The sequence below is a fragment of the Pocillopora damicornis genome, chromosome 2 (assembly GCF_964200805.1).
Source record: "Pocillopora damicornis chromosome 2, jaPocDami1.2, whole genome shotgun sequence".
Classification (NCBI taxonomy): Eukaryota; Metazoa; Cnidaria; class Anthozoa; order Scleractinia; family Pocilloporidae; genus Pocillopora; species Pocillopora damicornis.
The window spans coordinates 1566904-1580210 of NC_142671.1; the positions used below are offsets into that span (position 1 = coordinate 1566904).

The 13307-nt window shown below is 38.9% G+C and overlaps 1 protein-coding gene and 1 long non-coding RNA gene across 2 annotated transcripts; one reads left to right on the plus strand and one right to left on the minus strand.

Annotated features, from left to right (window-relative positions):
- Nucleotides 1-90: 90 nt before the first annotated feature.
- LOC149049469 (uncharacterized) lies at nucleotides 91-7528 on the plus strand. The gene is made up of 3 exons (XR_016183268.1): nucleotides 91-226; nucleotides 5695-5793; nucleotides 6409-7528. It is a non-coding gene; the product is annotated as an uncharacterized LOC149049469 (long non-coding RNA).
- Nucleotides 7529-11004: 3476 nt separating this feature from the next.
- Nucleotides 11005-11930, minus strand: LOC149049470 (uncharacterized). The gene has a single exon (XM_089195011.1). The coding sequence runs from the start codon at nucleotides 11928-11930 to the stop codon at nucleotides 11031-11033; it is 900 nt and encodes a 299-aa protein (XP_089051137.1). The 3' UTR covers nucleotides 11005-11030.
- Nucleotides 11931-13307: the final 1377 nt, after the last annotated feature.

The window sequence follows — 13307 nt, forward strand, 5'->3', positions numbered from 1 at the left end:
ACCGTTCTTAATGTAATATTTTCTTTTATAAAACCACATGCGTCACTAGATCACGTTTCGAGGATGAGGGAACGAAATATGGTCGATTTACAACGATAAATATTTCGAAATGTAAATATTTTACACTTAGAATCATTAGAAGTTTCTCGCATCTTGTGTGTCCGTTGTGGTTTCCGGCTGAAGGTTGATGTAATTCTTGAAATAAGCAATGCAAGAATTTAGAAAGGTAAGGTGCGTGAAACTATTTAGTTACACTGCTTAATTCAAAACTTTTAAAAGTCTTTCTATGAAATTTAAGAGCGCTTGTATGCAAAAATCAGACAAATTCTAAATTTCGCGGCAAGGGTGAAAAATTCGATTTCTTTCTTATTTTAATATTAAATAGGCTAGACTTTAACTAAAATCACTGGATACTTTTTTTTTGGCAAAATATCTTTTTATTTCAGAGAAAATACAAATAACGAAATTCCGTTAAAATCGTCATTTTTAGAAGCAAATTATTGCACAAGTTTGAGGGCTTCGCATTCTTAAACGAATCACAATCTCGTCTTTTTAACACTCAAATCTTCTTTTTCAACCTCATAAGACCTCACAAAACATTTTTTGTATACACTGCGTTCCTCTTTGCGTGTAAAATAGTTTAATTTCGAAAGCATACAGTTCTCTTCAGTTAAAGTACTTTGTGAGCAAAGTTAATTTTCAGCATGTGCTAAACCTTCAAATGGATTAAGCTTTGGGCGGTAGAATAACGAAAAGATGTTCTCAATATTACTGTAAAAATTTCTTTGGGCAAATAATTGAGAGCGATACGAAAGCTTTTCAAAGTCCGTTAAAATGCAGCGTAAGTACTAAAACAAGGAACGACCTAAAACCACCTAAAACCATCTACAACCACCTACAACCACCTCAAAAATTTCAACAACCACCTACAACTACCTCAAAAACATCTACAACCACTCGCAAACTATCTAAAACCATCTAGAACAAGGCATAAATGTCTAAAATAAGGCGAAACGACAACATGTCACATACACGAAATACGAGAATCGAACGAAACCTCTACCTCCCCCTGAAATCTTACTCTCCCTGGTCCCATGTATAATCAACCATCTCACGAAATGAAATGCGATACCATGCTAATTATTTTATATTCCCTCAGCAAAAGTAACATGTTACAAAAAATAATACATTGGGAATCATACATAGGCGCGCGTATATATGGAAGTTTTTGTAATCATGATTCAAAGCATTTTCCATCTTAAGAGTCACCGCCAACGCACTTTACGATTGTTATTCGAGGATTGTCGATTCATTTATTTGCATTCATTAATGAGGTCGGATTTTCTTCCCAGAAAAGGGCTATTGTGTTTATATGACAAACAAAATAATACATGGTTGCTTGTAGATATGGAATTTCTCTTCTCGTGTTCACTGCGCTCACTCGTGAGCTATCGAGTTAAACACTCGAAGATTAATTCCATATCTACGCGCGCCCATGTATTATTCCCTATTTATTATTTTTTGTAACTTGTTAGTTCATTTTGTAAAGTTCTTCTAAGTCTTTTGCTGAGGGAATGTAAAATAATTAGCATGCTATCGCATTTCATTTCGTGAGATGGTTGATTATACATGGGACCAGGGAGAGTAAGATTTCAGGGGGAGGTAGAGGTTTCGTTCGATTCTCGTATTTAGTGTACGTGACATGTTGTCGTTTCGCCTTATTTTAGACATTTATGCCTTGTTTTAGATGGTTTTAGATAGTTTGCGAGTGGTTGTAGATGTTTTGGAGGTAGTTGTAGGTGGTTGTTGAAATTTTTGAGGTGGTTGTAGATGGTTGTAGGTGGTTGTAGCTGGGTTTAGGTGGTTTTAGGTGGTTTTAGGTCGTTCCTTGTTTTAGTACTTACGTAAAATGCAGTTATTTGACCTTTCGCGGTCAACATTCCAGTCGCGAGTCACACACAGACTTTAATATAATTCAACCCATATGACGCCGGAAAATGTACATGGGTACACATTTCCAAATGCTCTAACCTCATTTGCCTTAGGAGAAAGATCCAAAGACCATTTTACTGTGGTTATCTTGTCGCTCGTCTTATTTATAACGTCCGATGAAACTGCCTGTCAATCTGCGAACTGTCACCAACCTTCGTTATAAAACGCTTGACATCTTGCTGCACTGTGGCATCTTATCCAGCGGTTCAGCTGACTGTGAGTGTTGTTCAGTTTGTGGTGCAGTAGATCTGATCGATGCTTAGTAGCACTTCAGATATGTTGGAGTCAACGTAGTTTTGTATACGGAGAGTCGTTACGCAATGCAAATCATACAATGGAAAGTTATTTTTTAGGGGGTGGAGGAAGGGGAGATCGGGCCTTTGGCTAATACTCGTTGAAAAGCTAAATTTGGCACCTGCTAAAAATTGTAAGCCTAAGTAAACAAAACCTGGTTTATGGTAATTACACGAAGCCTATTGTTCGCTTAGAGGCAGGGTTTCGGACTGTTTTTCACAAATACACTAACTTACACGGTCAACTTTGTTAGATAAAAAATGGAAGGTTGTTGTTCGTTCAAGTCGCTTATTGGCGGAGTTTGTGGTTACAACACTAGGGATCGAATGCGTGAAACGGAAATTGTTCCTTTACTTTCATGCACCAAGAATATCGCAAGTCACGAGGCGGCTTTCAAATTTACTGGTCCTGAAGATGAGATCGACCTTTTTTTGTGCCGAGCGCACATATGTCGGCCCCTCTGTAGTTTAAGGTTTTAAACGTTAGTTGGGTCTGTTAACAGTGGTTAATAGTACCACTCCCTTATGCAAGCCCTACCCATTGGCCACGGAACATAGCACCCCAGTCTCACATAAGCCACACATTCCAACCACTGCGTTTTGTAGCATGGTGTTGTAAAAATTTATAAAAGGTTCTCTTTCATGCTATTCGGGTATTTCTTGCAATTTTATTGGAAAGAAAAACACCCCTAATAAATAATAAGTACGACAGGCACAGAGCGCCAAAAAGACAAGAATAATTCCCTGCAATAAATAAATGTATTTTACTGTTTGTCATCAGACAACGATGATACTATTATAAAAATGTTTACAAAATAAAATATTTTGTAGGTTCCAAGAGTCCAATTCTGGAGTTTTGCCCTTCACCTACCCCCTAAAGTTCCTTTGTCACTGGTATTGCGTGACAAGCCAATACTCAAAGGGCGTACAAGTTTGAAGTAAACTCAGTTTAGCTTGAATTATACTGTCAGATGTAATCTTTTAGTGCGTTGCAAACTGAGCAATACTCGCAGTCAACTGAACCGTTGAATAAGACGCCACACTGAAGAAAGGTATCGAACGTTTGATAACAAGATGGTGTTCGACAGGGTTGGTGGTTTCATCGAACGTTATCATTTATACAGACCTAAATACGACGAACGACAAGAGAATCACACTAAAATGGTCTCTGGATTGGTCTTCTGTGACAAATGAGGTTATAGCGTTTGGAAATATCTTTCTATGTACATTTTTCGGCCTCATATGGGTTGAAACATATTAAAATATGTGTGACTCGCGACTGGAATGTTGACCGCAAAAGGTCAAATACCTTCATTTTAACGGACTTTGAAAAGTTTTTGTATCGTTCTCAAACATTTGCCCAAACAAATTTTTACAGTTATGTTGAGAACATCTTTTCGAAATTCAACCACCAAAAGCTTAATCCATTTGAAGGTTTAGCACATGGTGAAAATTAATTTTATTCACGGAGTAGTTTTCATGAAGAGAAATGTATGCTTTCGAAATTAAATTATTTTAAGCGCAAAGAAGAGAGCAATGTTTACAAAAATCATTTTGTGAGGTCTTATGAGAGCGAAAAAGAAGATTTGAGTGTTTAAAAGACGAGATAGTGTTTCGTTTTTGCACGCGAAGCCCTCAAACTCATGCAATAATCTGCTGCTAAAAATGACGATTTTAACGGAATTTCGTTATTCGTATTTTTCTCTGAAATAAAAAGATATTTTGCCAAAAAAAGTATCCAGTGATTTTAGTTATAGCCTAGCCTATCTAACATTAAAATAAGAAAGAAATCGAATTTTCCACCCTTGCCGCGATATGTTTGATTTTTACAGAGAAGCGCTCTTAAACCGTTGAAAACTTCGTGTTGTCATTACGTAGCTTGTTTAAAACTGAAATCGATTAGCAATTCATTTATGATTATTCCATGCATAATAAAGTCAAGAACTTTACAAATTATCCAAATGTTACCACTCAAGAATATCTATTCTTATGACATTACACTTTCATGCTTGGCTACGCACAACATCAATCAGTAACCTATGGGCAAGATTGGAATTCCGTTACCATCATAATTAGCGAAGGTTCGTCATTTATAGGGAAACAACGTTGTTCTGCAAAAATGAAACAAATAAAACGATCCAAATAGGGTAGCTCTCTAGAACTTTGTCTTTTTAATTCTTTATGCGGTTAATATAAGTGCAGCGTGCTTTTGATGACGAATTTCACTCTTTTAAAGGAGTTTGAGGTTTCCGTTGCTCTTTGAAATTGTGCAGCCTCATCACTGACCCTGCGGGAATCCCCAGGGAACATAACACCCCTTTCTTGAGTCTTAAGTATTACGCCTAGTTTACTCCGATTTAACTGCATATGATAACTTCAGCGTCCAAGTTCCTGTGTTAATTCGAGAAATGACCTACAGAAGCAATGTTTCAAAAATCCTTTTTTAAGAGCATCTCCGGGAAATAGTTGCCTTCGAGGATATTGTTACTAGGCCCACAGTTTTACACTCTTAGAATGAATAAAAGGTGAAGTAGTTGAAATTGATCCAGTCTACAACTGTGCTTCATCATAAAATATACAGCTTTAAGGTAGGAGAAAAAATTTCAATATATAATGTCTGCTTCACAAAGTTCCAATTTGCTGCTCAGTGTGACACTTTTTTTAACGGTTCAAATGTTATCTTCAACTCCTGCACCTTCAACAAGTTACAAAAACAACAACAAAGGATCCGAGAAATTTAAGTATCACATATCAAACTCATGGGGTACAAATAGTCTTAACATGAATGTAGTGACCACGCCCACTTCAACGCCCCACTCAAATCGAGTGAAATTTTCGAATGTTTCACCATCGTGCGGATTCTCTACGGAAAAAGCACTCAATGTATCTCTAAAATATTAAACTATAATATTGTGGCTTTCTATTTCGCTAATTTTCTAACTTGAAGGTAAAGTTTTTCCCTCGTCATTTTTACCTTTTCTCCGAGCGGTTGCGTGAAATTAACAAAGCGTTTTTGATCAAAACACGACCGAGCGAAGGGTCTCGGGCGATATCTCTTTTACGCAGGCGCAAATTAAAAATGTACCGCCAGAATCAAAAAGAGGAACAAATTTCCTTTGTTTTGATATGTAAAGTGTCGAACGAGAAGCAGATTTACCTTCGTCAAATGGCGTTTCAAAACAGCTGTATCTTCCTCCTTTTGATTTTTCCTGTTTTGTAAGCGTGAAAGCAGTAGGAGAGGGATCGGGAAACTCAGAAAGCGCTTCGGGAATTAATCTGCCATCGTTTACTTACAAGATAAACAAGTAAGATTTGTGAAGTTCGTTGAAGTATGAAGTCTAAATAAATGACTTTTAAAGCTTGTTTGCCGGATTTTTCGTAAACTTTCCTGATTAATTTTTCGTTTCAGCTTACTAGTCTATAGTATTTCAAAGCAACGTCAAGACGAAGACGGAGAACCATGAGTCGGTCCTTTCAACAATCGTAAACAAAGTGTTTGAGCAATCAGGTATATGAGGTGTAATAATCAATAGCTGCATATCAGAAGTCTTCAGAAAGAAAGTATTCTGTCTTCAGAAAGCTGTCAAGAAAGCTAATAACCGTGGCGGAAGGCAATTAAACGGGCCCTCGGTATCGATTTAATATCACATCGATCACAATATCGTACAGTTTTGTATCTTTTTTCCGTGGATTCGCCTTTCTAACGAGGGCGTATGTTGAGAATTCATTGCAAAATCGCTTTGTTTTTTTAATTTCCCTCTTTGACCTGTCCGCCATTTTGAAAATTCGTAACGAAGAGCGTGCGCATTACGTGGGGTTAGTGGTTGCGTACACCTGGAACCGAGAAAAATAAATGTTCGTCGCACTGGGGAAAGAGTTTGATATGCTAAGTTCTCTGATATATTCTTATAACTCTTGAGTTGTAAATCTGACTCGTAGAAGATAGCTATCAACAAAGTGGCAAGCACTTAATTAAATTGGCCAGTTAAAAAGTGATGATCATTCTCACGCTGCTCGTTTCTTTTACTTGACATCTACGATTTTGTCTTTCTTTGCTTCATGCTGTTTCCTTGATGTGTTTCATCAAACCAACCAAAATTTAGTTATTATAATTTTTTAAAAGCCAAGAACTGTGCCGAGGTTTTCAAAGGCAGTCAAAGAATCAGCGGTATTTATAAAATCTATCCCGATGACAAAGCTCCCTTTGATGTATATTGCGACCAGACAACAGCTGGTGGAGGATGGACAGTGATATAGAAGAGGCTGAATCGCTTCATTGATTTCAACCGCACCCGAGATGACTACAAACATGGTATTGGTAATTTCCTCATTGGTGAATTTTGGCTTGGATTGGAAAAGATCCACCGCTTGACAAGAAATAAGTCAGAGAGCAAGTTTCGCGCAGATCTGGGAGTAACTAAAAAAATAAAAAGACTGCATGAGTATGCCTGGTTACAAATTGGAAAAGAGGAAGCTAAGTACAAGCTGATTAAATTATAGTTATCACCAGCCTCAATACCATCGCAATTATGGCTAACCAACGTTCTCGCTCTTAAGCAACAAACTGACCCATTTTTTTCTCTACCAATCCTATTATTTACTCATCACGTTGGCCAAACGACTGTACAGCATGTCTCTTCTGAGTCATGTAAATGCCTCGAAAACTGAAGAAGAATCGCCGGTAGTTTGTCAATACCACACCGGGACTATTTTTGTTTTGCATTGTTTGTTTTTCAACATTTATGTAGCTGAGACCATAAAATTTGATTTCCTACTTCATTTTCCTGCTCCTTAATAATAAAGTGTCTAACGGCTGGCTATATATTGATATCAATGCTTATTTCCCAAAATTTCTTTTGTTTAGACAAGACAATCAATCGTGACTGTCTCTGGTATCATAATGGCTCCCAGTTTGTTACCTGAGATAACGATCCCGCTTCTAATATATGTTGTGGAGGTTGGTGGTACAAAGTCAATTGTACCTCAGCTCAGGATTCAAATCTCAGGATCCATTGGTCACGTTTAGATTCCAGCGACGCTGGAAAAAGTGCTCCCACAACAACTGAAACGAAGATCAGACCGGTGAACTTTTCTAAAAACTGTTTCACTTATTAGTTTGTGTACGAAATGTAATTGCGTGGAGAGGGTTGTAATAACACCACTGCACGGTTAATTGAAGTCATTTGTTATATCAGATGTAATCTGGTGATGCAAAATCTAATGTTTTATTTGTTTTGGATGAAGTATGAATACATTTTATGACGACAGTGATGGGGAAGAGGCAAATAAGTTAATACAGTCCCACTGTTCTTCGTTTATATTCAAGGTTTTTGCCCTATATGCAAATATTTTGTAAATGTAAACATTTCATTTTGTCTCCACTACACAACAAATAACACAGTAGTGTACACCAAATAAGTTTCTTAGGGAAGCCTGCCGAGAACCAACCCAAGGCATATATAGCCCGGGGAATGCATACATACATATATTCGCAACTGATATACCATATACAATCCTGATATACAGTCAATTCCGTACACATTAAAAAAAGGTATACATTACTAACATGCAAACTTCACCAAGTCTGGATTAACAGAGATGGGCAACCGCTTACAAGGACATAACTACGGTTATACAGAGGCCAGAAAAAACCTGCCAGAAAAAACTCCTTTGGGGAAAAACATGACAGGAAATCTGGGTAGGAACCATGGCCCAAACTCAGAGCAGTTGGCAGCCCATCCTACGAGGCTTCACAGCTAAAGAAAATATGTTTTCAAACTAAAATAAATTTGTCATCAGCCAGAGGTGAACGGTTGGTTCTGAGGCCTAGATGGACATCACGTGCTATACTTTCCCTTATATACCACTGCGTCATTACCCATGATGCTCGGGCCTAAGGCCCAGGCCTTGTCGTATCTCGTGCCGACAAAATATTTATTTCTGCCTTATTCGCAGACTCATTCGTCAGAAAGACCATTTTTGCTCTATTTAAGAAGAGACTAAATTTCAGTGAGAGATATGGAGAATAATACATGGGCACGCGTAGTTATGGAATTTCTCTTCGAGTGTCTAACTCGATAGCTCACGAGTGAGCGCAGCGAAGGAATGAGATGTCGAGTTGAAAGCGAGAAGAGAAATACCGTTTCCACAAACAACCATGTATTACTCTGTTTATCATATAAACCCAATAGCCCTTTATTGCCAAGAAAAGCCGACTAAATTATTGAATCTGATGAAAATAAATGAATCGACAATCCCCAAACAACCATCGTAAAGTGCGTTGGCGCTAACTCTTAAGATGGAAAAATGCGTTGAATCACGATTACAAAAACAACAATGGTCGTAATTTTCAATTTACAAAAATCTCATTTCTTGACTTTGTCGTTGCCGACAGAAGAAGAATGTCAGGTAAACGGTCAAAATCGGCCGGTGACAAATCTTCCACTAAGTTGTCAAATTTTCATTCTCATCCACGAGAAGTGCCAACACCCAAGCCACTGAATACTTAACTCTCAGTTTCCTTTTCTTGTATTGGTTTTCCCCCCCCCCCCCTACAAGGAAAGTTTGAACCTCACTGTCTGTTAGCGATACGGATTTTTTAGTGTTTTCGACGCCACAACACGACAAAGTTCCGCTAAATTACCTTGTATTGAGAATCGTGACGGCTTTGCCGTTCATTCATCAACCTGGCCGAGTGGCGCCAAAGGCGAGTGACGTGTCAGCAGCTGATTGACTCAACACACGTGGGAAAAAAACGATATTTTTTCACGTGTGTTGTTACGGCTTTTCTCAGGGCTGGAAATCCCAGTTTAACACTGCAATTTATATGATAAAGAAAATAATTAACCTTTTACGGTTAAAACAACTTACATAAACAAAAAAAGCTGTTGCCATGTAATAGATTTAATTTTTTGCACGAAACGAAACAGCCATTTATAAATATTGGCATTGTGAAAGGAATTACAATGTCGTTATCTTTCAGATGTATGCATAGTTTATGTTGCTGAATCAAAGTGCTCTGTGAGCAAACTCGTGAACTGACAGATGACTTACATGATTTTTTGGATTATGTTAAATGTTATCTGATTTGGGGAATTTTGTGGGCCAAGTCGCACTAGAGGACAATTTCAGATTTGTCCACGACAAATCTGACTTGAAATCGGCCAGTGACAAAAAATTTGTCCGGAAAGCTACAGTCGCACTTGAGAACAAAATCTGTGAACAAAACATCACACCATGCTGTGAGCGTCACGCAATTTCCCGCGAAGCAGCCTTTACCCGCTGTTTCAATCCACAAACCGCGACACGAGGGATCTCAAAATGTTTCCACGAAGAATTCTAGCAATAATATTTTTCTTCTATTTTCTGGTTCTTCATCAGCAAGCAAATATCAATATCAATTTAATGATATGTTGTCTGTTATTAATGCAGAATTTACGTGCACAAAACATTCTAGTGACACGATGTATTCGCCGACAACGAAATCGTTATCGAAGACGAGCACCATACTATTGGACTCTTCCTCGTCCAGTCGAATCGTGGTTCGAGATCCATTATACTGATCGAACAATACCTGGGGACTACTTTCGATGGCTCTTACGAATGAACAGAGAAAGCTTTGATTTGTTGCTCAACGTAATTCGTAACCGGCTGACGAGACAGAAGACAGTTCTGCGAAATTGCCTCACTCCTGAAAAGGTCCTTGCTTGTGGTTTGCTTCGCCTTGCACACGGAAATTCATACGAAACAATAGGACCTGCGCTAAACGTAGGCAGAACTACTGCAATAGAGGCTTGTCAAGACGTAGTTGAGGCTCTTTATGACTTAAGGAATGAGTACATCGAATTCCCAACAACAGTGGCCGAGACAATGAGGTGTATAGAGACATTTACGGACAAATCACGACTTCCAAACATTGTTGGGGCCATAGATGGCACTCATATCAAAATAGTTGCTCCTAGAGACAGTGCTGTTGATTATTTTAGTCGAAATCAGCAACATGATTTCATTATTCAGGCCGTTGCTGACGGTAAGGGATTATTTCTTGACTTTGCAGCGGGTTATCCGGGAAGTATCCACGACGCTAGGGTATATCGAAACAGCTCGCTTTATCTAAGAGCAAGCAACGGAGATATACTCAAGGAACCCGTTGAAAGAATCGGCATCACAGATATTCAGCCTTACCTGGTAGGAGACAGAACATACCCTATTTCCCCCTGGCTTATGAAGCCTTATCCTGAAGCGACGCGTGACCCTGGCGAGATAACATTTAACAAGGAACTGTCGTCTGCACGAGTAACCATCGAGTGCGCTTTTGGCTGCCTCAAAAGTCGTTGGCGAATTCTACAAAAGCGGTTGGATAGCAGAATAACTTTTTCTGTGAAGATTGCCATTGCTTGTGCAGTGCTGCATAACTTTTGCATTAAAATTGGGGACGAATGGGAGGATGATTTTTACGATGACGATGATGACCGCGGAAACGAACAGAACAATGACTTAATGCAGGACGGGGAAGATATAAGAGAGTTGCTAAAAAACAGTCTATGATTCTTCAAATCCCTTTTTAAAGAGAAGTGTGTGATAAAGATAATTTTTGCATTTACAACAAGAAATCAGTTCAAGCAGTACATTCATTTGTTTCCATAATTTCGTTTGATCGATTTGCAACATAAACAATAACATGTCTTTTGATAATGGTCGATAATGATTGTCTCTCAATAGTCCAAAACAGTCTTGTATTAAAGTTCAGTTGTCTTTCTCATTCTGTTGGCCAAGGATTTTCACAATGGAGCCCATAAATTGGTTCATCATGGCTAGCTGCTGCGTCTGTGATTGTTGCAAAGAATCCATAAATGCTGTAACTTTCTCCCCCTGCTGCCTCATATCCTTTAGAGCCATCTTGAACTCTTCGTCGCTGTCATTATCAGGAGCTTTGCGTTTCGAAGCTCGTTTCCCTTTCTTTGACGCTCTTCTCTTTTTAGCTGGAGTTTGTAGCACATTGGGGCTAGATGAAGTACTGTTCTCGCCAGTAGTATCACTTGATTCAGCTACAACTTGGGGGGCACTTTCGCCGCTGATCCCCGCTTCGGCTACATTATTGAAGGTTACTAGGTCGCGGCATCCAAGGATCTTATCGACCTCATCGTAGTAGACGGATTTCCTAAGGTTTCCTCCTGTTTGGTTTTTGTTCCAATCTTTTGTATTCTTGTATCTTTCTATGATGTACTTCATTTTCCGAATACATTTGTCGGCCGTCTTGTTGGACTGTAGCGCTTTCGAAATCTTCTCAGCGATCCAGGCCCACGTTTTCCTGCTCTCTCTGCTTTCCAACTGATCGTGTTTTTCAGCCCATAGTTGGACTAACAGTTTTTCCTCATCTTTAGTCCATCGTTCCTGGTCCTTCTTGTTCTCGGAAGATGTATGGCGCGAAGAAGTTTGGGATGATTCCGGCATTGAGCCGTCTTCGACGAACGGAAAGGATTCTGACAACGAGCCAGAACTTGCGGTTGAAGGAGATGGGCTTGCAGTTCCTCGATCATTAAAATTGTAAGTGCTAGGCAACGGATATATCCATCCTGGTGGATATTGAGGATATTGTTGCCCCATTTCATACGGAAAGTATTGGTTGCCCGTGCATGGATTCATGTTGTTGCGAAATGAGAACGTGACCAATTTTGCCGCGAAGTCTATAGCATAGAGACTCTGCTACATATCACCTGTCCGATCATTTCCGAATTAAAACACCCTCGCTATTGTTTTCCAAAATTTGTCTCAATTTGGCCTGCTCCAGAGGTAGTCGACGGCATCTTTGAAGTTTGTCCGCCCGCGACCAAATTTTGTCCTTTGGTGAACAAACCGGTCGCACTTCGTTTTTCATTGTGATGACAGATTTTTGACATAAATAATCAGTTTTGTCCTCTAGTGCGACTTGGAAAAGAACGAAAATGTCGAATTACCTCACACAGGTATTTTGTGGTAGATTATGTGTGTTGTGCGAGTAAATGTCACCAAAAATAGACTGTATTGGTGCCACGGATACCTGTTACTACAAAATACAGACAGTAGACTGCAGACCGGATACAAAATATAGACTGCAGACTGCAGAGTGGGTACAAAATGCAGACTGAGAATCTGAAGAGTTTTTACGTCTGGTATATAATAACATATTATCTTACAGCTTACCGAGTGTCACGCAATCGCTTTTCCGCGATCAGCCTTCACGATTATTTGCACTATTGTGGAAAATTCCTGGCCCATTTCTTGATTAAAATCGATCGTAATACAGTCTTCTTACTTTGCGCGCGAGTTGGTTGGTGTGATGTCTGTACAGATTTTACCAACGTAATAAAAGTAGATGACGTGAATAACAGTGATGGTAAAGCAAGCTTAAAACGGCAACAATCGCCAGAAACTACAACGGATACACAGGGTATGAGTAAGTTTTATTGATTTTACGCGAAAATGTTCATATTTCAAAATATTTATCGTTGCAAATCGACCATATTTCGTTCTCTATACTATTCAAATTTTCAACGGTTCCTCTCGTATCTTAATACCGAATCACACAACGCGTGACGCGTTCATGAATTAATCGTTGGCTTTTCTCGAGGCGTGAGCTTGGGCCGCCTGTGACGAGACAATTGCGTAAACAATACTTGACATAATAACATTATACAAAAAAAGCACAGGATTTTGGATCGTGTATTTATTAAAAAAGAATATCCATACAACTACAACGAAAACAAACATAAGATTCACCTTTCTGATCGAGAAATTAATACCATTCGCACTGTTATCGTAGCTACGTTCCCTGGCATCAAGTGAATCCAACATGCCGTCTTTCTTCACTATCAGTTTGCATCCATTAGAGTTTTGTTCTTTAGTCTCACGGTAAGAGTGTTGTTCAACAGATTGCATAGAGTATATGCAGTTTGGTTTCAGATTTCAGATTTTGCTTTTTACAACAAGTGTACATTTTTCAACCAAGACATTGGCATACTTGGCATATAAGGCATAGAAGGC

What these genes read in the sequence shown, in the direction of transcription:
- LOC149049470 (XM_089195011.1), bottom strand. Translation starts at nt 11,930, where the DNA reads ATGAATCCATGCACGGGCAACCAATACTTTCCGTATGAAATGGGGCAA.